Below are 22,089 nucleotides of genomic sequence, written 5' to 3'. Positions count from 1 at the left end.
AAATTTGTTAACAAATGACCGTTTTGCACACACAAAAATTACTTGCCTTATTTAGCCTTTTTGTTCTGATAAGCTTCGTGTATTGTGTATGCTGACTTCTAGCCGGAAATCATTTATAGCAAAGCTGCAGGTGGGCAACCTGGCTGGAACACGTGTGTTTGTGCCACAACTGCGGAGTTCAGACCCAAATCAATCATGAATACAGCTAACGAAACAACGCATTTCTATCAGTAGAGCTTGCCGCTAGGGTGTGTTCTCATGGGCGCTGTCATAAAGGAAGTATAAAGGAGGCTATGGCGCTGTAAATATGATCGGGACTTGGCTCGTCACACTGCTTTTGCGAGACGCCAGCGTTCTGCTGAGAGCGGAGAGCAGCGCGTCTCACGGTCGCCTGACGACGGGAACTCTGCAAGAAACACGGCAGAGACGACGTGCCGAAACAATCGTGCCGGGGTGGCCGCCGTGCGTAGACACGGCGCACTGCGACAAGCCTTATCGGAACTGTAGATCGCTGCCGACCACTGTGCGACGAGGCGGTGGCCAATGACCCCAGGAGGACGGCGAAATCCGCTCCGCGCAGACGGAACGCAGCCGACCGTTACTTACAAGAGATATACACGGGCTCGTTTCTAATGAGGTACCCGGGCCCAATTAAGCCAGCCGAAGTCACGGGGCGCAGCGTAGCGGTAGTGGGGGGGAGGGCGGCACGCGAACGGGCTCGGCGACGACCGACAATGCTGGGGGCACCAGACAGCTGGCTGCACGAACGACCGTCCGTTTCTCGCTCGCCACGACCGAGCGACGACCGTGAAACCGCTGAGCCATGTCCGCACAGTGGTGGCCCCTCGCGCACGCGGACATTTACAGAGGGCGATCGCCACGAGGAGGGTCAGCCGAAGAGCCACCGAGGAGCTCTGCGGTAATCGCACTAATAAACGAATGCGAAAATACACCGAGTGTTAAGCTTTTTGCACGCCACGAGGTCGTAGAAGCGTGATGTGAACGGTTCCTACAACGTGAAACGCCGCGATCTGAAAAGCGCGAAAGGCTGTGTACGAACGGTCGAGTATACGGGGCTGCGCTCTCGTCCAGCAGTGTATTCACGGAGGTACCGGGGGCCGGGTACCCTCGCGTGCGTGGGCTTAACCCGACGGGCCCCGGTGCAGAGCCGAGCGAGAGCGGGTGCATGACCGGCCTGCGCGAGGGCTTTGGCACGGGCCGTCGCCCCCGAGCGTTCCACAAAGGCACACAAAGAGAGCGGCGCTCACCAGACGACGCCGAAGGCTCCGTATCCAATGGGCCTGTCCGGCTGGATATCCTGCACGGTGACCGGCGGGTGGTAGAAGGGCTGCGCTGCGGTCAGGATGGCCTGCTGCGGGGCTGCGGCCGCGGCGGCGGCGCCCGTGAAGGCGATCACGGGGCGGCCCGAGCGGGCGCCCACCACCGCCATGGTGTCGCCAGACAAAGGCCGATAGCCAGCGCGGAACGACGACGCTACTCCATCGTCTCCATTGTGGAACACTGGCGGCGGCCCCACGCTCGACCAACGGCAGCCTGCGGCAATGGCGCAGAACACCTCCAGATCAGTGGAACGCTGCTGCTAATTGGGCCGCAATCGGCATCCCCCCGCGCCTTCTCCACGCACGCACACACCACGACCAGAAATGCACGGGCCCGCGACTGAAGCAGGCCTCCCCGGCCACCACCACTCCGCGGCTGCGGGCACAGCGAGGAGGAGGACGCCCTCGGGAGGAGGAGGGCGCGCAGGAAGCTGCTCAGGCCGTCGAACGCTGCTTCCCGCTGCGAGCGAAGCTGCTGCCGCCGCCTGACGAGCGCCGCGGGAAACGCTCGCCCCACCTCCTTTTTTTTTTGTCGTCTGCTGCTGCAACTGCCATTCCAAAACCCCTCGTGCAGTTGCAAATAAATTATTTGAAAATACCTACAGCGCATACATTCCAATAAATAGGTTTTGGTTTTTTATTTGCAGTTATCTGTTGAAACATTGCAGTCAATCTTCTCAGCTCCCGAAACCAGCCATGTTTTTCTCGAAAATATTTCGCAAGCAAGAAACTTTTCACGAAGGTAATGAACCCTACGAAAAAGAAAAAAACGGTATATTGTATGATAATGTTTAAAGAGCAAAGAAAAGAAAAGTGGGCTCCTCGGTATGAGCCTTCGTCGTTTCCAGCACACCCCAGCCCTCCTAGCTTGGTTGAAATAAAATATTGCGACTGTTAAAGAAAAGGAAAGTAGAAAAGAGCAACAACGTGCAAGCGTCTTCGTCCTGCGTTTTGGCTCGATTGACTCTTCGTTTCCAAACGGTGCACTTGCTTCTTTATCGCCTTAATTACTCACACCCTGCAAAAACTTACTGCTTTGTTGGGAAGCTGGGACCGAAAATGCAGACAAACGCAGCTCACGACTGCCCACAGAAAATGTGTGCGGCATCCTTAGCCTTTGCAGTTACAGATTAGTTTAAAATGTAGCAACGTGAGTTGCTGCAACCAGCGGTAGTAATCTCCAACTCACGCTGCAGTCATCAAAAAAGTTTAGAAATATCTTTTGCTTATGGCAGTGCGGCAAGTAACGCGACCGCACAGCACGGCGTTTGGAGTCGTCTGCTACAGAGGGGCAAAACGCGACAATTACCCAACTTAATATACTTTCGTAACTAAACCCTAAAATATTTTTAAAATAACGTAATTTTTTAACAAACATCAATTTTGATTTAAGGTCAGATACAGGCGGCGTTGGTCAGGTCAGAATAACAAATAATATAGATGGCAGCACAAACGCGTTTAAATTGTTTTTGTCATTTTAGTTTTGTGTTTTTTCTCACCTCCCTCAAAGCTCCCTCACCTATGCCCTCGCCACGCTTTCGCTCACGGAAAGTATGGCCGTTTATGTCGGTCTAGCCGCGCTGGGCTGTTGGATGCCTTCTACAAGCGTTCGTTAGCTTTTTACTACAGCTGCGCCCAGACCTAACGCGACAGGGGAAAAAATTGCGGCGTAATGGGAAGTCCTTCGGAAGCGCTAAGCGTCGACGACGTGTACAGCCTGGCCGAGGAGATCGGCAAGGAGTTCGAAATCATCATTGACAACCACGGTGTTGAGGCAGTGAAGAAGCTTATGACCAAAGTGATCTGCGTGCTCGAATACCTTGAAGCGTACGCCTTCAAGAATGACAACGCCCGGGAGGAGATCGCCGAGCTCAAGGCTCAAATCTACCAGCTCGAACACGACAAATTCGAGAAGGCCGAGTCAAGGAACAGGCTTGAAAAGGTCGGTGCCGTTCTTGCTTGTTAGTTTCTGGTAGCGCCACTTTCCCGTAGGTGCTGGCAGGGAAATGCGTCACAGATCAGGCGACTTCGGGAGTTTGCCGTATTGACGCGGCTTGGTTGCGTTAGGGGCCAGTTTGGCACTTTTACGGAGCTGCTCTGACAGATCGCTGTTGCGGTGCTGTTGGGCTGGATCTTAGGCGCATAAGGATCAGTTGTTATTGTGTCCAAGGCCGCTCACGCTCAGCGTACCCGCTGTTGTGCGCTCTTTCCTGCGTGACTCATTGAGAGGAAAGCGGCATAGTTGCGGTGTCGTCAGTCATTGCAGTCGCCGAGGGAGCTTAGACGGCAGTTTCTCATCTCAGAGAGCTTCCAGCTCGTAATATTTCCCCTTGGCTTACTTTGCTCAGCGTGGAATTAACCTCGCTCGGCAGGGGGAATTTGTGGGCGGGGACGTCAGGGCTTTGTGAATAAGCCGGCAAAGTAATGGGCGCATTGTTTCGCAGTTATCGGCGGCTTCCCCCACCTCATTCTATCGGTGCACGCGCTCTGAGCTTATCGGCGACCCACTCGTCATTCTCAGGTTGCGGAGAATGGCAGCATATGATACGCAGTGCATCTCAAGTTCCTTTGCTCCTTGAGAGATTGTGCAACGCTGACTGCACAGCGCCTCAATTCTGCATTGAACAACCCGAAGGTGGCTGCGCTAGCGCATAAGAGCGTAAGCTGCTTCTAGTGACTTTATAAATAGCATGTTCTCCTGGAGAGGTCACACACTAGATGGGCCAACCTGTCATCAGATGCCATAAAACCCTGATAGCACCACAGCGGCCGTGAAAGTAGATGCAGTTGCGGGTATTCTAGACAACTTAGTTTCAGTAGCAGTTATGATGTCACATGCACCGAGTGAGCTTTCCAACGAGTGCATCATAAGTTGTCAGCACCCTAGGCACCTTGGTTCAGTGGCGTTATGACACAGGTGCCAGGCACAAGACAAGTGCAGCACCTCCACGTTCAAGGCGACCCCCCCCCCCTTTTGTGGGGAACAATGGGGACGCCAGCAATGGCGACACACACTCCGTTTCCTCGTGCCAACTTGCCGTCCTTTGTTGACCCGTGCGCGCGTTGTCCCTGGGTGCAGGAGATGGAGCAGTACGAGGACGTCTGGCGGCAGGAGATGAAGGACCTGGGCAGCCTTGTCGCTCGGCTGCAGGAGGAAAACTCCAAGCTGAGCAGCTCGCTCAAGGAGAAAGAGAGCCACCGTTCCCAGCATGGCGAACCACACAGTGAGCGGCCACCTCGGATAATTTGGCAACGCAGGCCCCGCTTTCAATGCAGCTCGATTTTTTTAGCACGAAGAACCAAGTTCGAGAAGGGCGGCATTTGCTCTCAAGGGCGGCATTTGCTCTCAACTTCTTTGCAACGATATTTCTCAGTTTAAAAAAATACCTGCAACTGACCTCACTGTACAATGCCCTTGGGCACATCGAATCAGATGGAGGACGATACTTTTTAAAGCAATCTGTAGTTTTTTGGCCCTCCATATTTCCTACGTCGCAACCTGCTACATGGTGTAGCTTGCTTCCTCTGCCTTTCCTCAACAACTTCGATCTGATAGGAGGTGCAGAGAGGGGAATGAGGAGGAGCTCTTCCACTCCACCCTCTCCCTCCACAGCAGTTGCAAGTACTCAAATTTGCACCTGAATACAACCATACTAAGGGCTGCCTGTGATTGTCAGGAGGCCCAGCAGCTAGTTTCTTTTTTGTAAGGAGTGGGCAATTGGATCGTTTACAGTTCCGGCTCGTCGTGCAAATTGCCAGCCAGGTGAATTTACATATGCTAGGAAAGCAAAAAGGTTTCAATCAGCTTCTGTTCTAGATGAACGTTCGCAAACAGCTGGGCCCATTTTGATGTGTGCACTTCTGAGTTTGTTTTGCTGAATGAGTTCATCACCACGATATTGGGCATGGCGGTTTTGAGAGACCTTTCATTGAAAATTTTTTGTGGAAGGGGAAGTTAAACAACTAGTAGTATATAACTATAATTTTTCGTGTGGAAAGCATTAAAAGTTTGTAGCTTTTTTGTTGCTTGCTTACATATTAAGATTTTTGGAAATGTACATTTGCCTGCTCCTTCAAGGAAAAGCCGAAGTCCCGAAACTTTGTATTTTTAACCAGTGGTGCCCTGTACATTCACCCCCTCAATCCCCCACCAGACAGCATAATCTTAATTGCACTGCTGTAAAAATGTCCTCCCTAGCCAGATATAGAGGCTTGATAACAAGCTATGGCTTTTATCTTTCTGAATGCTGATAGGGCTGTTTGCTGTTGATGCAGATGTGCACTTTTATGGCACACTCCCTGCCTGTTTGGTGTGACTCAGAGCCTCCAAGGAGCTTTTGCTTGTCACCAGCATGGAGTAAAAGGGGTGAAGTTTTTTGTTGTTGTTTTTGTTTCCTGTTTCACTAACAACGCCAATTTTCTGGACCCACAACTTCCCGTCTGTAAGCCATACCCCCCCCCCCCAAGAAAACTTTTTTATTTTTAATAAGCCTTATCTTGTATCTGATTATCTGGTTTAACCAAACAATAAAAATAGTAAAGGGCAAAGGACTCGTCATGTGCCATTTTTGGCATTTATGACTGTTTACTACATTTGCTCTACTCATTCAACACATATGCCTTCACACACATATATATATATATATATATATATATATATATATATATATATATATATATATATATATATATATATATATATATATATATATATATATATATATATATATATATATATATATATAGGGAGCAGTTCAACTTTTGAAGATGGTAGAGAACACAAGAGAAAAGAAAACTTTGAACAAGGTAAAAGCACAATTGTTGCCTACGTTTCAGCAGAGAGACTTGCTTTAGTCTCTTTGCTGAAACGTTGGCAACAATCGTGCTTTTACCTTGTTCAAAGTTTTCTTTTCTTGTATATATATATACACGAATGTAAACCTGTGCAAGTGAGAAAGCAAAGAGGGAGAGAGAATAAACTGTCCAGAGCTTGAACAGTTATCATTAATATTCACGGCGGATGTATTTCGTGCCAACGAGCCGAGCCGATTGCCTGAGTAACCTCGAGAGGGCCATGATAATGAGAACATCTAAAGTAACGTAAGAGCTCCCAGTCCTCTTTGATGCGGGGCAAGTGCTGGTCAGTGCCACAGGATGGTGAAATATCAGTTTATAGCTCGTTTGTCACACTTAATTTCTTTTTTCTTTTTGCTGAATCGCTTGTCTTGCTTCTCAATCTATTCCGAGCCATGTCGGGGCGGCTCTTGGGTCGGAGTGGTAATCTGACTTCCGTGAACAGCTTTTTGGGCATGCAGCTGGCTTCCATAGGATTGTTCCAACGTTCAGTGAAGACTGTGTCGCGTGTTTTCATTTTACTCGGCACTGCAATCTCTGGGCCATGTGGCGGCTCGGTACTGTGTGCCGTCTGCTGGGTCGCTGAGTTTGTAGTGCTGTTGAAAGATGTCACTAGGTGGCATTGCTGTCAGTGTCAGTGCTCTGTGCCTTTGGCACGGTAGGAACGTGCTTTAGTTGGCAGTGTGTGGTTATACATCCCAGCCCAGTGCGCTCCCTCCTCATCCTCCTCCTTTGGTGAACACCGTGCAGGCGTGATGCTGGACGATGACATCGTTGTGCTTGAGCGACTCCGGGATGCCTTTGACAAGCAGTCGGCCCAGCTGAGCCAGTGCGAGCGGGAGATGGCCACCAGGGCAGCAGACATCGAGTCGGTCAGTGTGGGGCACACCATCTTCCTGTATGCACAGCTTGTCGTAACGAGCTGACTTTTGGTAGTGGAGAATGTGTGGCATTGGCACTGGCTGAAAGAACTAGGTTAAGCGAGATGTGTCCTGAAGGAAACTTTGAGACAACATGCAACTCTGCTTTGTTAAAAGCGCTGGGAAATTTATACCTCACCGCAATTTTGTTTGATGGGTAATGGTGCTTCTGTTGCAAATAAATTTGCATTTATAAGGACAAAATTAAACTTACCATTTCTTAAACAAACCTTAAGACACATGAAAAAGTCGTGATGCCCATAAAGGAACTCTGCAGTGCACTTTGAGCAGAGGAAATAAACCTAACCTGCGCAACGTTTAGATTACACAGGGATGAGAAAGCTTTGCATGTTGCACAGTTTTGATACAACTCTGTTTTCGCGCATCAGGCTGCTCTAAAAACATAAAAATTCGACAATTGCACCAAACTGCTTCAAAACAGCCTGAAAGGCAAGGATTTTGATGCTCGCGTCAATTTCGTTGGGGGAAAAAGGCTGAGTTGAGAACGGTTTTTTATGCAGCCCAAGTGGTGCTGTTTTTTGCGAAGACGGGGTGATCATCTTGCTATCACTAAGTCAGCATAACCCTCGTCTTCTGCCTCTGGTCACCATTCTTATCGTCGCTGGCTCCCAACTGCACAAACATTAAAGAAAAGGAAAGTCTGTAAAATGAAGTAAACGATGCTTCTAAAGTGTGATTGGCTCTCCGGCCATAACAAAACATTGCCACATGGCTAGATTGCATGAATTGCCAATGACCACAAGTAGTTCTTACCCTTCCTTGCACAAATGTGTTTTGCTGCCATGCTTCCTGTTATTGAAGTAGTGCCTTGCCAATCAACCTGCATGCCATGACTCTGTGTAACTGCAGTTTCGCATGATGATGCAATAAACGACGCATCAGCAAATCAGCAAAAATTTAAGGTTAATTGCTCTTCTGAAGGAGTAGGTTAGAGTGTAGCATATGCTGAGTGTGTGTGCATTTAAAGTGGGCTGTGGTAACGTATATGCTAGTGCATGTGCAAAATTGGGCCTCTTTGGGTAAGGAGTGTTGGCACGTCGGTGTGCCTCATGCAAGTATGATCCCGGTCCCCTTAAAAGGACAACGAAAAGAAAAAGTGAGTTTGGTTTATTTACAACATTGCCACGTCATAATAATGGTCATACAAGTTTTAGCAAACTTCAGCAGTCGAGACTGATAACGGGAAAAGCGTATGAATGAGAGGTGAATCCCTGCGAACTTTCTTACACTGCCCCTGTGATGTCATAGGGCAGTGGTTCTCAGCCATGGACGTGTCGGGGACCCTTGGTGGACTGGTAGAAGGGAAGGGGACCTCTTTTGCGAGGGGGAAGCACAACTGGAGCGCGAAACAAGGAACTATTATTGCTGCTGTGCGCAGCAGAAGTGCCACATCATTTAATTTTGGGCAGCAGGTCGATACGTGGCACAGTCACAGAGTCGCGTATACCAGCGGCCAAATTCAGTGTTTTATTTTTAAGTACACAAGCCACTGGTGAAAGTTAAAAATTGTGATGCGCGCGATACAATTTTGCTGCAGGGCACAGGACACGCATAGTTCCAGAAGATATGGGGAAGGGGAAATAGAGAAAACCAAAGCGATCTTGTGCGGGTTTTGTCCACAAGCACGGCCAAACTGGACTTCTTTATTGGAGTCCGAGGGCTTCGCCAACCCCAGAAATGTCTTCGAGGAACCCCTGGGGTCCATGGACCCCCATTTGAGTGCCACTGTAGGGACTAGCCTGTGTGATTGGCGGCCACTGGCAAAGGCTACTGCCAATACAAATGGTTGTATCATTACGATTTCATCCGAGTACACCACTTTACTGCCAACATGTAGTTAATGCACTGACTACTCTGCTTTTGGTACCTCCCCAATGATGTCACTGGGGACATGTAACGGGCATTCGAATGTTTTCAAATATTTGTGGCTGGTTTTCTCTGATGTTGCTAAAATCAACGTTAACAGGGAATCTGTAGGGGCTAGTTGGTTCTGCATAGCTGAAATCAACTTGAGTGAATAATCAAATGCTAGTTCTTTCAAATAAAACCAGGATGTATGTCATGTTGTCGGTCTTGTCAAATGTGACGTCTCCTTCAATTCTGCCATCTACTCATCTGCCACTCCCACTGCCTCCCACAATCGTTTATGGCAGCGACCGTGTTCATTATTCTGCTTCCATGTCCATAAAGTTGATGCTTCATGACGTGTGGACAGGCAGATAATTGTTTGTGTTGAGCCAGGTAATAAAAGGAAAGGCCGCGTGTAAGGCATCTTCAACGCTGGCCAGCTTATTGGCACCTCACATGGGTGCCTGTGTAGACGATGTTGCACGAGTAGATTATTTGATTGTTTTGGTGGCACGTTTCTGTGGAGGGAAGCATGTCAATTCTCGCCAATGTGTGCGTCACAGCTGCAGCAGCAGCTGGAAGCGAGCCAGAAGGCGAGCCAGGAGCAGGGCCGGCGAAACCGGCGGCTGCAGCAGCAGATGCGGCAGCTGTGCGACGAGCGGGGAGACCTGCAGGCTCTGCTGCAGGACCAGCAGGCTCAGCTGCAGGCGCTGCAGGAGCGCTTGGGCACGGCCGTCCGGGACCACGACGACCTGCTGCTGCACGCTCAGGTATGTATGAGGGGTGCACCCCTTCTTTGCCGTCGGGCTGCCAAGAGGGCTGCCACGGTGGCTGGTGCGGTGACCTCGTTTGACGTTCACAGGACGCCTCCTGTGCGGAGATGAAGGGGAAGCTGGTGATCGACCTGGACGACCCCAACCGGCCACGCTTCACGCTGGACGAGCTGAAGCACATCCTGTTCGAGAGGAACGAGCTCAAGGCACGCGTTAGTGATCTCGAAGACGAGCTGGCACTGTACAGACCAAAGTAGGTGGCTACTCGCTTGGCAACCTCGCAATGCTCACGCCTAGGATCAGATAGCACCGAATGTGTTTCTAATCAAACCGCTGAGTGAAACTCGTGATATAGTGATGCTTCTTTCTTCTTCTGACGTGTTTGCCCGATTGGGTTGTCTGGGGAGGGGAAGCTCATAGCCAAGAACTGGTCGCAGTCTCTCTGCAATTGTATTCAGTAGAAATAGTGTGAGTGCAAGGTTGATGTGGTGGTGGGGGAACAAATGGGCGCAGGGACTTTCCCTGTGTAATGCACTCCCAAATATGTAATTCGTGTATTGTTTTAGGGGAAAAAGCGCTTTCATTGTTTCACTACACGTGGTAGTTTGGGTGAATGGAGCAGTGCTGGTGCCCCACTTCTGGCTTTGCAGGAGCATTCTATGTACAGTGCAATACGCAAAGATCAAATGAAAGGCAAACACTATGGCATACAGCCACATACAACGCTCTGTTACTTTGGGACTTTGGCGGTAAATGTGACATTACTGTAGGCTTGAAAGTGCCACTTTCTGGAGTGCTTGGGTCACTCCCCCGTCTCCTGAATTTACCACTGGTGAGGCAACATTAAGGCAGAGAGAGGGGGGTAAGGATGTGGGAATAAGGTTCGGGGCTCAGATTAATGAAGAAATTAAATTCGTCCCTTATTTTTCACCCCACTGTCCCTGGAATCGCAATGCATGATGCAACTCTTCCTCTGCTTTTTTGTGTAGTGACTCACAACTTGTGGGATAAATGCACCATGCCTTTATTCACGCATACAGGGGCCAGGCAACCTGATTAACATGAAAGGAAGCGATTTACCCCTGTGTCTTGCTATGTAGGTGGGATAAGCGGGTGCTCCTTGGGATTAACGTTGTGTGCTAGACGCATGGCCGTCGTCTTCTAGCCAGGGTTTGGAATGGTGGTGGTGGTGGTGGTGGTGGTTGTGGTGCGGGGCAGGCACTGATGGGCGGTCCTTGTCCTCCGTGCAAGGTGGGCTCATGAGGCAACCTCGCTTCTGACCAGGCCGGCCGAACCGCCGACGCCAGTGAAGGACGAAGACCTGCCCGTCCAGGGACCCATCAACCAGGAGCCTGAGGAGAAGCTTTTTTCTCTCGGAAGGGCCTCGGGCATCCGGAAATTGTGAGTGCACCCCTCTCTTGGTGTGACGCAGGGATAGTCCGCTGTTGTTCTTGGAGACTCTCTCCAGCTCGACGGTTCAGAACCTCCTGACCTGCAAACTGCTTATGAGCCTGTGGAGGTGCAGGAGGAGAGTGTGTCCTATACTCATGAGTACAAGTGTCTTTTTGCCTAAAACAGCGACATGAAAAAAGCAAAGCCTCATGGGTGTTTTTTTTTGTTGTTGTTTTGCTTAGTTATATCGTGGTAGCGAGCTTTTATTGTTTGCTTTATAATGATGGTGCAGTGTTGGTGCTAGAAGCCTGGACCATTTGCAATTGTCAAATGCTTCTGCTCACCTCTGGATTTTGTTATTGCATGGGTTGGACTTGCATCTTTTCCTGGCCTCTGTGACAAACGTGTGGAACTCATTGGGGACTAACCTGCACTTGGCAATTCTTGAATGAAAAGAAATGTAAATTAGCTGATTGAGCTGTAGGCTGTTGGGAATGATTATCTTCCTTAATGTCAAAATTGTTTGCAGGGTGTTTGTTCTAGTGTATGTGAGGTACACATTTTCCAACAGTTAAATTTGGTCTTTGTTGTATAGCTTAGAGTTTACTGCTCTCCCCACCCCTTCTCTTTTTAAAGGGACCGTGAAGACAAAATGAGTGTTTGGTTCATTCGAAAGATTGCCTCGTTAGAATAACACTGACACCACTTTTACTGTAAAATTCACTCATATAAGCTACATAGTAAGAAAAACAGAGAATTCACAGCTTTTTTTTTAGCACAACACTTATGAAACATTATGAGCTGCTTGTTTAAATTGTCCTAGGCCAACAAAATCAAACCCTAATTAAATTAAGATTATAAGGTTGTAGAATGAGCTATTTGCACTTGTAATTTAATGTATAGTATTCTTTTTTACTGCAGTAAGAATGGTGGGGTAAACAACGGAAGTTACGAACTAACTCGTAAGCATATAAGCACTGCATGCAGCACTACAATTTCCGATGCTGCTTAAGACAGCCATCAGTCACGTTGGACTTGTATAGCACAATACTGGCCAACTGCTGTAAGTGGCACTGCTACTTACATGACCCTGTTTGTTGAGTCATGAAATTATTACTACTAACTGTAACAGAAATATGGTACAAGTCTTGTAAAAAGTAAAGCAAGCACAAGGAGTGGTCAGACCATTGTGCGGTATCGCTGTGCAATTTAGGAGGGCGGACGGTAACCTAGGTAACCGATGAGTGTGTTTTGGGGATACAGCAAAACCTCATACAAAGGACACTCAAGGGACCCATGAAACACGTCTTTTGTAACCAAGGTCTCTTGTATGCGATGTTGCTAACATGGTGAACATAGGAAAACTAACCAAACAGTCGTCCTTCAATTGTCTCTTATAACCAAGTGTCTCTTGTAACAATGTCTCTTGTAACTAGGTTTTACTGTAGCAGCAGCCTCAGCCAACAACTAGCTCTCCGTTTTAGGTACCTGCTTCTAATACATCATTGTGGATGTCGCGAAACAAGTGATGCAGCAGGAGAATCGAAATTTTGGCTTGATAGAATAAATTTCTCAGTGAATAAAGCAAGTCAAGCACTAAGGGTACTGTCAAACACCAAATATTTTGAACGAAACAAAGTTGTACACACGCTGTCCTTATTTCCCTTTTAAAAAAACTCTTAGATTATTCTTTGGTACATATGTCCATTACATTTCCCCCTGCCAAGGTAACGCTATTTTTAAATACTTCACTTGCACTGATTTCTTTAAATGTAGGCATGTGTCTTTTTAGATTGCCTCGCACTGTGCTAGCACTTCCTGCGCCCCCCCAAAATTGACATGTTTCTAATTTGGACATTTGTTTGGTGGCAAAGGTTCCGGGTCTTTTATAAGGTTAGCCGATGAGTATGCTGCCGTATCTCGGACGTTCAAGGAAGGCAGAGAAGCACAGCCCCAAAAACTGGTAGGCATTGCTGTTTGGCTCAGAATCCTTCGTGCTCTCTCTCTCTACTCCTCCACCGCCCCTTGGTGTGCTTCTGTCTGTGCCTGAACACAATGCGTTTGCCTGCATCGGGCTAGAGCTACATTATCTATCTTATTATTATCAGCGGCTCGAGATGTAATATGACTTTTGCCCTTGACCATCTGACAATAATATGCCTCCACTGTAATTTCCCGCAGTCATTTCGTGCCTAAAGGAACCATGAAAGTGACACCCCTATAACTTGCTTCATTTGAATGATTGCCTTGTCAGAATGACCTGTCAGTTTGAAGGAAAACTTTCATCAAAGAACTTATATAATGAGGAGGACAAAGAATAGGGTGGTAACTGACCAACTACTTCCTACGTTCGACACACAAGTGCAACTTGTGCAGTTGGCTGATGCCGACAAAAGCAACTGAAAACTGAAACAGTTCTGTGGGTCTGCAGCTCGAACCCGTAGTGCTTTTAAACAAAAATGCCATTTTGCGGCGATAAGGCGATTAAAAAACAACTGCAGTGCACAAATCTAAGGGAAATCAATGCGAGTTGGGAGTGGTGGGTACACTGCGCCACCTCTCTCAGTGGCTCTCATGACAGCACGTGTGCTCTTGAAATTGTAAGGCTCATGACCAAAACCAGTCCTTCAGAAGGGCACTGGGGAGGAGGTTTCAGTAACCTGTCACGGTGGCTGAGTGGCAAGGTGTTGTGCTGCTAAGCCCAAAGACGTGGGTTCGGTCTTGGTCTCGGTGGCTGCTTTTCTGATGAAGGCAAAAAGCGAAAACGCTTCTGTGTCGAGATTTCGGCACACGTTAAAGATCTCCAGGTGGTCAGAATCAACCCAGAGCTCTCCACTACGGTACGCCTCTTAGCCGAGGTGTAGCTTCGCCGCGTTAAGCCCCACAATCAATCGAGGTTTCAATCAAGGTGAAGTTGTCCATATCTGGCCAGTTTCATTGCCTAAGAAAGAACGAAGCCCATGGCCCGTCATGTGGCGGAGGGTTGTTACACAGTGAAATGCTTTTCACAGAGTTTTACAGAGTTTGATCAGCAGTTCCCAACTGCCAGTTTGTTCATGGTAGCATAGAGCCAGTCTTTGTTTGACCACCCATATTTTGCTGCTCCCCAAGTGCATCACTGAGCCTTTGCCACCTCACATTATGGGGCAACAGGATGTAATTTAAAATCTTATGAAAATATAATTCATCCGAAATTGCAGCAACGTTTTCTCTTGAAACAAAATTGCCATGTTTTTCGAATAAGTCGTAAAGCAAGGTTGTGCACTTTTAACGAAGGATATGTCAAGTGTAACCAGCCGGTTAAACTATGCCAACCACAGCTTAGCCTTTAGTTTCATGCCGCCTTTGCCCATGTGTCAAAGTTGATTGGACTGGTTCACCCCTTTCACTGCACAGAGGGCCTCGCCACCTGAACCACTTCTCCCTCTCTTTCTCACTGCACATTTATCTAACGTAAAAAAAATTTGCAAAGAGGGTAGTTATTTGCACTCGGCAACTTTAAAGCAATGGTACGTCAAGCTGCATATTCCTTACATTTGTAGTGGTCACAACCCCAACTGTCGTGAATCGTGTTTGGTGTACCACATTCACTTAAATCTGGCGTCTAATTTTGCTGCAGGCTTAGGTAAGCATCACCACCAGAACTCGCTGCTCCTGTGTTGAACTGTCCTTGTCCTTGCTAACCCTCCCAGTAAAAACCTAGCAGTGCAACGAAGAAGACTAGAAAGTCAGACAAACGGCACCCCTTTCTTTTGGCCTGATTTTGTGGTGGTGTTTTTGTTTGTGCGTGCATGTGTAACTAAAGCATGTGGGAACTGCTGCTCAGTGGCATGCTTGTGTTGACTGTTTAACGTGCATGAGCTTGTTACGCCAGCAATTTGCAAGGTGGAGATGTGTTCTAGGATGATGGATGGCATTGAAGTTGTTTGTAACCACGACCTCGTGAAATCGGGTATCTTAGCTTCTGCCAGCTAGGAACAAGCATGAAGCTTCTTTCTGCAGGTATACAAGACAGGCAGCTTCACATTTCAAGGGGGGTGGCCAGATAAGATGAAGGAGTTTCTTTTATTGAAGTCTTAAGAAAATTACTGTTGCAAGCAGAAATTACGATGCCTCACGAACAGAAATTGGATGCTTCTGCGTTTATGAGAGCCACGAGATTTGGTGCGAAACCTTCTTTCGGAACATGACTCCATCTTATCGTGGCCTTATCACAATGGCCAGAGTGTGCCTGCTTGTATGACTGGCTTCTCCTCCATGGTCTGCACATTTTTCACCGTATTGATGTAATTTGGTAGCCACACGTCTCGGACCTTTTTTTTTTACCTTGAGCTCCTGTGCATCAGATTGGTAAACATTGCTCTTGGTAAACTAAATATGCTGCTGCCATGGCTATGGCAGCCATGTGTGGAGCGTTGTCCGAGTGTGACTCACACCACAAACTTCATCCAAACAAGCACTGCTCGGAACAAGAAGCACTTTAACCTGTGACGTCTAGTGACATTTAATTAATATCACCAAGGCTGCAGACCGTGTTAACATGACAACTTCCTAATTAGGAGATATAGACAAATCTAGCGCTTTTATTGTACATTGGAAGCTAAGAAACTGCTAGCTCGTTTCTTTAGCATAAGCTCCAGGCTTCTTCTTCTCTCTTTTTTTTTTTAAACAGAGGGAATTTATTGTTTCCTTTGGTCCTCTAAAGCTGATCAATTGCAAACTGATTACTAGCTGCAGTTATCAACAGTGCACACTGTGTGATTGGCCCAATTTGCTTTGAACAGGTTCCACTGTAACTTATTGACCCAGCTGTTTGTGCACTGAATGCACAATCAAAAGAAATGATACACATGTGCAGTTTAAGCTGGTGTATGAATGCTTTCTGTGTAGCTATACTTGTGCGTAAATTTCCCTAACCTTAGGCCTCCGACATCTAAATGAGTTTATTTTATTTAAACATATAGTGTCAACCCTCATTTGAGGGTCGTTACAGGGAGGGAATGCATCAGACATAAAACTGACATCAATTCACTTTCAAGTAACGAAAGAAAAACAAAATCAAAAGTACGCAGAGATCATCAAACGCTATCGATATTATCAAATAAAAAGGCGCATGCAATAGCTGCCAAGGAACTTAGAACATCAAACGAGTTTCAAGGGACATGACTTCGAGGAAAAAGTTTCTGGCTAACTTTGGCATTATTGCCTGAGGCGGCATTGTGCCTGCCAGGTTCCCATCCACCAGCCTTAGAGTTGAGCTTTGTAGGCAATTGCATCACTGTATCCTTCACGGTTTTGCCTCTTCTTTCTCTCTCTCTCTCTGTTCCTGTGCACTGCTTGCCTGCACCCCGCCTGCACCCTCCTGCCTGCCTGCGCCCCTCCCCAGGTTCCAGTACGTGATGCACAACCTGCAGGTGCCCGGGGAGGATCCCCGCTCAGAGATCTTGCCCGAACGTTTCAGTTTTCCCAGCGCCCTGTGGCCCCGCGTCAAGCCTGGATGAGACCGCCGAGCGGCCTGGCGTGCAGCCTTCTGAAGGGACTGCTCGCCCAGGGCCCGCCACCGGAGTGGTTTGTCGACATCGCGCCCTTCTTCGAATTTGCCACAGCCTTCCCTTGCTTCTCCCCTCCGGACTTTGGACTCCTGCTGTGACGCCGCAAAGCTGCTCTCCTCGCGCTGCCGAGCAGTGCTTGTGTGTGACACATTCCGTGACCAGCGGGTGTCCACTGGCCAAAACACCAGCGGCACACTGGGCGCTTCCTGTGTCAGTGTGCTGAGTCTAGGCGGGGAGTCTTGAAATTGAATTAAAACAGTGCAGGAGGTTTGCACCCGTCGTATTGCTTCACTGCTGGAGTTTAGGAACGCTGCTAAGGGTGGGAGCATTTTAACGTTCCTGCGCGCTTCCCTTAGTCTGTCTCTATAGAAAAAGTTGACTTGCTCCTAGCCTCGACTGCGTTCCAGAGGAACATAAAAGGCAGTGTCTACCTTGAACGGGTGAGCTTTTAGATCGAGGCTCCAAAAGCTGCTTCAGGCCTTCGTTTTTATTTATTTTATAAGTTTTATAGTGAAAAAAAAGTAATTTTGAGTTGTTTTATTGTTTTTATTGTTTCTCTGCATTTTTATTCTTTTTCCAGCTGTTTAGTGATTCAAAGAATATTCCTCAGTAACTGTGTGGTTGTTTCTGTGTTCACTGTGGCTGAGACACGACTACATGGAACGTTCCTTGATGTTCATCACAGCCTACAGGAACCAATATAGATAGCTTCAGAATGTGTAATTATCGTTAGTGTTATGGCAGCAATTTGGGGACAGTCAGCAGTTGGTAATAGTAGCTCTATGACAGTTTGACAACTACTGACTATCATAGCAGAGTTTCATGGTAGTGTACATCCCATATGCTGTCAGTAGCTTTGTATCACGGGCAGGTAGCCAAGCAATAGACACTGTGTGGCAATGTCAAGACAGGAACTAACCCACAAAATGCACAGATGAAAAATAGAGAGTCGGTGCTTCATTCTGGAAGGGGAGTAGTTCACACAGTTTCTTTCAGCGCCTGCATCTTTTTAAAAACTCGTCGTCATTTGCGTCTCCTGACCCTGTTTTGATTCTTTTTAAGTTGTTTTATTTATTCAACGTGTTTTACAGTGCAGAAGGTGATTTTGAGTTGTTTTACGGGCACCTTTTTCTGGCTGCATGGTCCTGCACACTGGTTTCAGACCTGCGCTACTTTGTTCGTGAAAGATCCATGAAATTAAATATCCTGTGAGCAAACGTGCCTTGGAAAAATTGACAAGGCAGTTGTTTATTAGTGCATTGAAAGGTGGGTAAAGATGTCGCTGAAGCCATAGTGCTGTGTATGTTTTGAGGTCTTGTAGAGGAAACTTCTGATAAAAATGTTGTCATTGTATCCTGAGTGACATAATACAGCTTAGCTCGCTAGCGGTTGTGTTAGAGTACTCATTTTGTAGGGTGAGACTTGATCCTTGTTTCAAGTATCCTCCATTCATGGCCTTTGCGAATGCTCTTGTGTTGCAAGTTCGTTTTTACAGCCAAGCTGTTTGTAATACATCAGTCAGAATTTTTCGTGTTGTTCGTCAGCAGGATGTGCGTCACGGCAAAGCCAACTTCTTTGTGTAAGCCTCATGGCTCTCTAACGCAGATACCTTAGAAAAAAAAAGTCAAATCGACTACTAATACTCTAATAATTGTGCTGAGTTTTATTTACTTGTTAAACAACTATTACAGTTGAACCTCATTAATAGGAACTCGCTTAATTCGAACTTCTAGTTTATTTGAGCTGATGCTGTGGTCTTGGCAAAGTTATGTGTACATATTTGAATAGCTTTCATTAATTCAAACAAATTTTTGTGCCCCTTCGAGTTCTTAGTTCCCCACGGGGTTGTAAATGATCCAGAGCAGAATCCCTCTCCGCTGTCAATACAAGGGCAGCCATGGAAAAAACAACTGTGACTTGTTTTCTTACCAAAGTTTACCAAAGTTCTTACCAAACTAATCATGCGGTATTTGCCTGCTAAGGCTACAAAATAAATTTTTAACATCATAAGAAATTTTGTATCTTATCACATCATAAGAAATTTGGTATCGTAAGCTGGTGTCGTAAGAAATTATCACTCACAATTTTAATGCAAATAAGACGAAGCCAAGTGATCCTAAGCCATTTCAGCAGCATGGCAGAGCCACCGTAAAGCAGACAACCCATTTGTCTGCGACGATAAAATTGTAGTCCTTCCTAATTAACTAAGTATGCTAAATTGCAGACAAAGAACAATCTCTCACTAGTTTGGACTGTGTTCCAGTCAGTATGTTCATAAAGTAAAGTACTGTCAAAGTGGATTTCAAAGTGCATTTGTCATTCATTTTGCAATACCATTTTCACTGGTATTTTAACAGCGTTGCTGTCCAGTCGTTTCAGCAGAAATCTTGCATGGTTATTCCGAACAGGGTCTGAACAACTTTGGTGAATGCTCCATTGGCCAGTTTAGCGACAGGTTTGAAAGCAGTGTGCAGGCTGGTGCAAGGAGAAGAGTGTTTTGTCAAAAAGGGCAGATCTGGAGGCTCCAGTGCTTAGAGCACGCTCTGTCTGCAAGATGTTGCAGTGTAGAAATGTAAAATATTGAGAACTTGTTTTGTACAGGTCTCTGCGTGGAAGCTGTGTATATTTGGTTGAGTCAGAGTGAACTCTTGATTCCACGTGTTCATGCTTTTGTGCAAGTTTTGAGTGCTAGGTATGTCCTGTTGCACCAAGGACATCGTGTTTTTGCTGTTTGTGGCTGTATACATTGGCATTGCTGCTATAAAAACTCGCCTGCTTTTTCATGTTCAGTTAAATCAGGCATACTGTTTTTTTTTTCTTTTTTCTTTTTTGAAAAGGCCAAAATGAATTGTATGTAAACGATTGCCCCCTCTAATTCTTTTGTAGTATTTACCTCCACTTTCTATCTCCTCCCACAGTCGACACACGACGTCCACTTTTGCTTCTGGAAGGTTCATGCTGCATTACTGCCTTATAATTAGCTTATGGGCACCGTTTGCTCGTGTCCACCACGATGTAGTAGTTTGTAGTTTTACGCATTCTCACGGACAAGTGTGGGCACAATGAACTAAGAAAAGAGGAAGCGTCGACTGTTCAAACGCGTCTTCTGCACTCAAACCTGCCCCTGTGTTCTCTATCTATAGATAGCTATGTAAGCCGCAGAAAAATTGAGCTCTTTTCGCGATGCAGTCGCCGTAAAACACAAATTTTAGGAACATATCAATCAGCTTCTTGGTTTATGACAACTTGTCTGGCCACCTGTGCTTAAAAATCATGTGCACATTCATTGCAATGTACGACACCATTAGCAGAGGCCACATTGTATATATAATGCTGTGAGGCAGCCGTCAAGTGCAAGCGCTTGTTTGTACATAATCTCGCTTTTTCTTGACTAATCGTTCACGCTTCTTATCCTCGCATGTATAGAGAAATTGAGTGTAGAAAATCCTCCCTGTTGTATTGCTCTAGTGTCCTCACCAAAGAAATACCTCTGTTAGGCTAGTGAATGTGATAACACCCTCTTTTGCTACAGCGCCACGAGACTTGTTGATTTGCCTTTGTAGATGCTGTAATGGGAAAATAGATAGCGAGCCTAGTCCTTGATGGTGATAAGCGGGCACTGCACATATTCTTCAGGTGCAAGGCAACTTGCAGCCAGTCACACCGCAAACTGTGCGAAGACACTTTAAGCACAATCATCACACTGGCCATCAGTAGTTCCACTTAGTGTGTATACTTACAGCTTTGGGGGCGTGAAACACCAATCAAAGCAATATTTTTCCTCTTGTATCTTCATACAGCTGACGATGTGGCCGGCAGGTTGATGCCCATGCCTCTGCTAATTGCTATAACTTGTATGTAAGATGTATGTAGAAGTGAACGGTGACTGCCAAACTGAGTGGAAGTTGCTAGGCTTGAGAGAATGGGTTTGATAGAATGTTTCTGGCGTTGCCAGAATTGTCACGTGCCAATATACGTGTGACGTACGCATTTGTCACGTGCCAACATACAAGAGACGTAAGCTTTTGCGACTGGGAACGAGATGTTGCAGTTCTAGAGATGTACGAGGGTCTTCACTTACCGCACTAGTTAGCAGTTAGAGGCACATGTTTGTATCGAGTTTTTTTTTACCTTTCTACTCGCGAATCTGCGCTTTCGGCAGCTTTTTCACTCCGACTACAGACCAAGACACCTTCGAGTGCAAGTCTTTCAGCAAATTTTGTATACACCCTTAACCTAACCTGCTGAATGTGGAGGATATCGTCTTTGCCTGCTATTCAAGCTGAATGCATTGTATTCGAGAAATGGAATTCGGCACTGGCTACCCCAAGTGCACTGTCACTTGCGTTCTTATGTGACTAGTTACAAACTATAGAAAAATTGTACGATGCAAAAAAATAGTTTGCTTTTGTTGTGCATTGAGCAAAGAAGCCACATTAATCAAAGCCCGTGTATTGATATGCACTTTGTGTTTCCAATAAAGGTATTGTCACATCTACATTTCCTTGCCACTTTTTGTTTACGCCCGATTTCCGAAAGTGTTTTGGAGAAACATCGCAACCCCATGCATACACAGTGTTACAAATCAGCCGTTTTAATCCTCACTTATGTGTCGCAGATTCTTCATTTACATGCGAAGCAACTGACCCCTTTGCAGTGGGAAGTTCAAGTGCCCCAGGTTTGTACGTGTTGGTGCATGTGGTCTGTCTGGCGTCCAGCTCATTCAGCGCATGTCTGCGCCTTCTCAATGGGCGACTTGTGGGGAACATCTGGTGAAGCTGAGAGATTTTGGCCATTAACAGATGATGATGTAGCACCTATAAAAGTGAAGGGAGCTGTTTTGTTGGCGGGAGTACTCATGTTGGAATCATTCTTGCAGCCCCCCTTTTTTAACAGCGAATGTTTAGCAAATCGTAATTTTCGTGTCCGCAGTTAAAAGTACCACGAAATTGCCGAGCGCCCACTTGAGCGCAGGCCCCGCGGCGACTGTTCGGCAGTTAACACAACCGAGAAAATGCCGAGCGCTCGTGTGTGCGTGCCTCACGATGACCGCCCAGCGTCCCCGGCGCACGTTCTCAAACCAAGCATACCCACTTAGGGAGATTGGCAAAAAAAAAAAAGAAAGAACCTCCAATGTTCGCCATAATCGTAGCAACACTTGCTCAAAACGAAAAATACTCCAGTATTCGTTCTAATCATGGCAACACTTGTTCGAATGGGAAAGATACGTTATAGCGTATGCCCCTCCAAGGTGATGTCCAATCGTTATCACTTCCAATAAAATGAAGGAAGCTCACACTTATAGCAACAATGATGGAGTAAAGGTCATTGCGGCAGCGAAGAAGCAGCAAATCGACAGCAATCGTGGACTTAAACCATCTCGTGATGG

General features: G+C 46.8%; 2 protein-coding genes across 7 annotated transcripts in view; one reads left to right on the top strand and one right to left on the bottom strand.

The window, feature by feature from the left end:
- The window catches only part of LOC144172891 (serine/threonine-protein kinase NLK2-like), a 74,511-nt gene extending 72,738 nt beyond the window's left edge, over nt 1–1,773 (bottom strand). Inside the window, 1 exon segment of the mRNA XM_077701482.1 lies at nt 1,269–1,773. Within this exon segment, the coding sequence (XP_077557608.1) occupies nt 1,269–1,450 (182 nt within the window). The 5' untranslated portion in view covers nt 1,451–1,773.
- A 1,066-nt stretch (nt 1,774–2,839) lies between these two features.
- On the top strand, nt 2,840–21,200 carry LOC144172890 (RILP-like protein homolog). Of its 6 annotated transcripts, none has more exons than XR_013323126.1 (8): nt 2,841–3,282; nt 4,420–4,564; nt 6,945–7,066; nt 9,547–9,753; nt 9,846–10,009; nt 11,041–11,157; nt 13,023–13,111; nt 16,610–21,200. XR_013323126.1 is itself a non-coding variant. In XM_077701479.1 (7 exons), the coding sequence occupies exons 1-7, from the start codon at nt 3,013–3,015 to the stop codon at nt 16,647–16,649; spliced, it is 1,140 nt and encodes a 379-aa protein (XP_077557605.1). In that variant the 5' UTR covers nt 2,840–3,012; the 3' UTR covers nt 16,650–21,200. The 6 variants fall into 6 exon arrangements, 4 of the variants coding, with proteins under 4 accessions (XP_077557605.1, XP_077557603.1, XP_077557607.1 ...); XR_013323125.1 differs by having other exon boundaries at nt 11,008–11,157; XM_077701479.1 differs by lacking the exon at nt 13,023–13,111 and having other exon boundaries at nt 2,840–3,282; nt 16,535–21,200.
- The last annotated feature ends 889 nt before the right edge of the window (nt 21,201–22,089 follow it).

Source organism: Haemaphysalis longicornis, unplaced genomic scaffold (genome assembly GCF_048455015.1).
Source record: "Haemaphysalis longicornis isolate Haplotype H1 unplaced genomic scaffold, Haemaphysalis longicornis Haplotype H1 scaffold_263, whole genome shotgun sequence".
Lineage (NCBI taxonomy): Eukaryota > Metazoa > Arthropoda > Arachnida > Ixodida > Ixodidae > Haemaphysalis > Haemaphysalis longicornis.
Note: the sequence above shows the minus strand (reverse complement) of the source record. Positions and strands in the feature narration are given on the sequence as shown.

Excerpts from the sequence above, each read along its gene's own strand:
- LOC144172890 (XM_077701477.1), top strand. The coding sequence starts at position 3,013 with ATGGGAAGTCCTTCGGAAGCGCTAAGCGTCGACGACGTGTACAGCCTG. Across the intron at positions 10,010-11,007 it reads CTGGCACTGTACAGACCAAA|GTGGGCTCATGAGGCAACCT; the intron begins GTAGGTGGCTAC and ends CCTCCGTGCAAG. Across the intron at positions 11,158-16,534 it reads GCCTCGGGCATCCGGAAATT|GTTCCAGTACGTGATGCACA; the intron begins GTGAGTGCACCC and ends GCCCCTCCCCAG.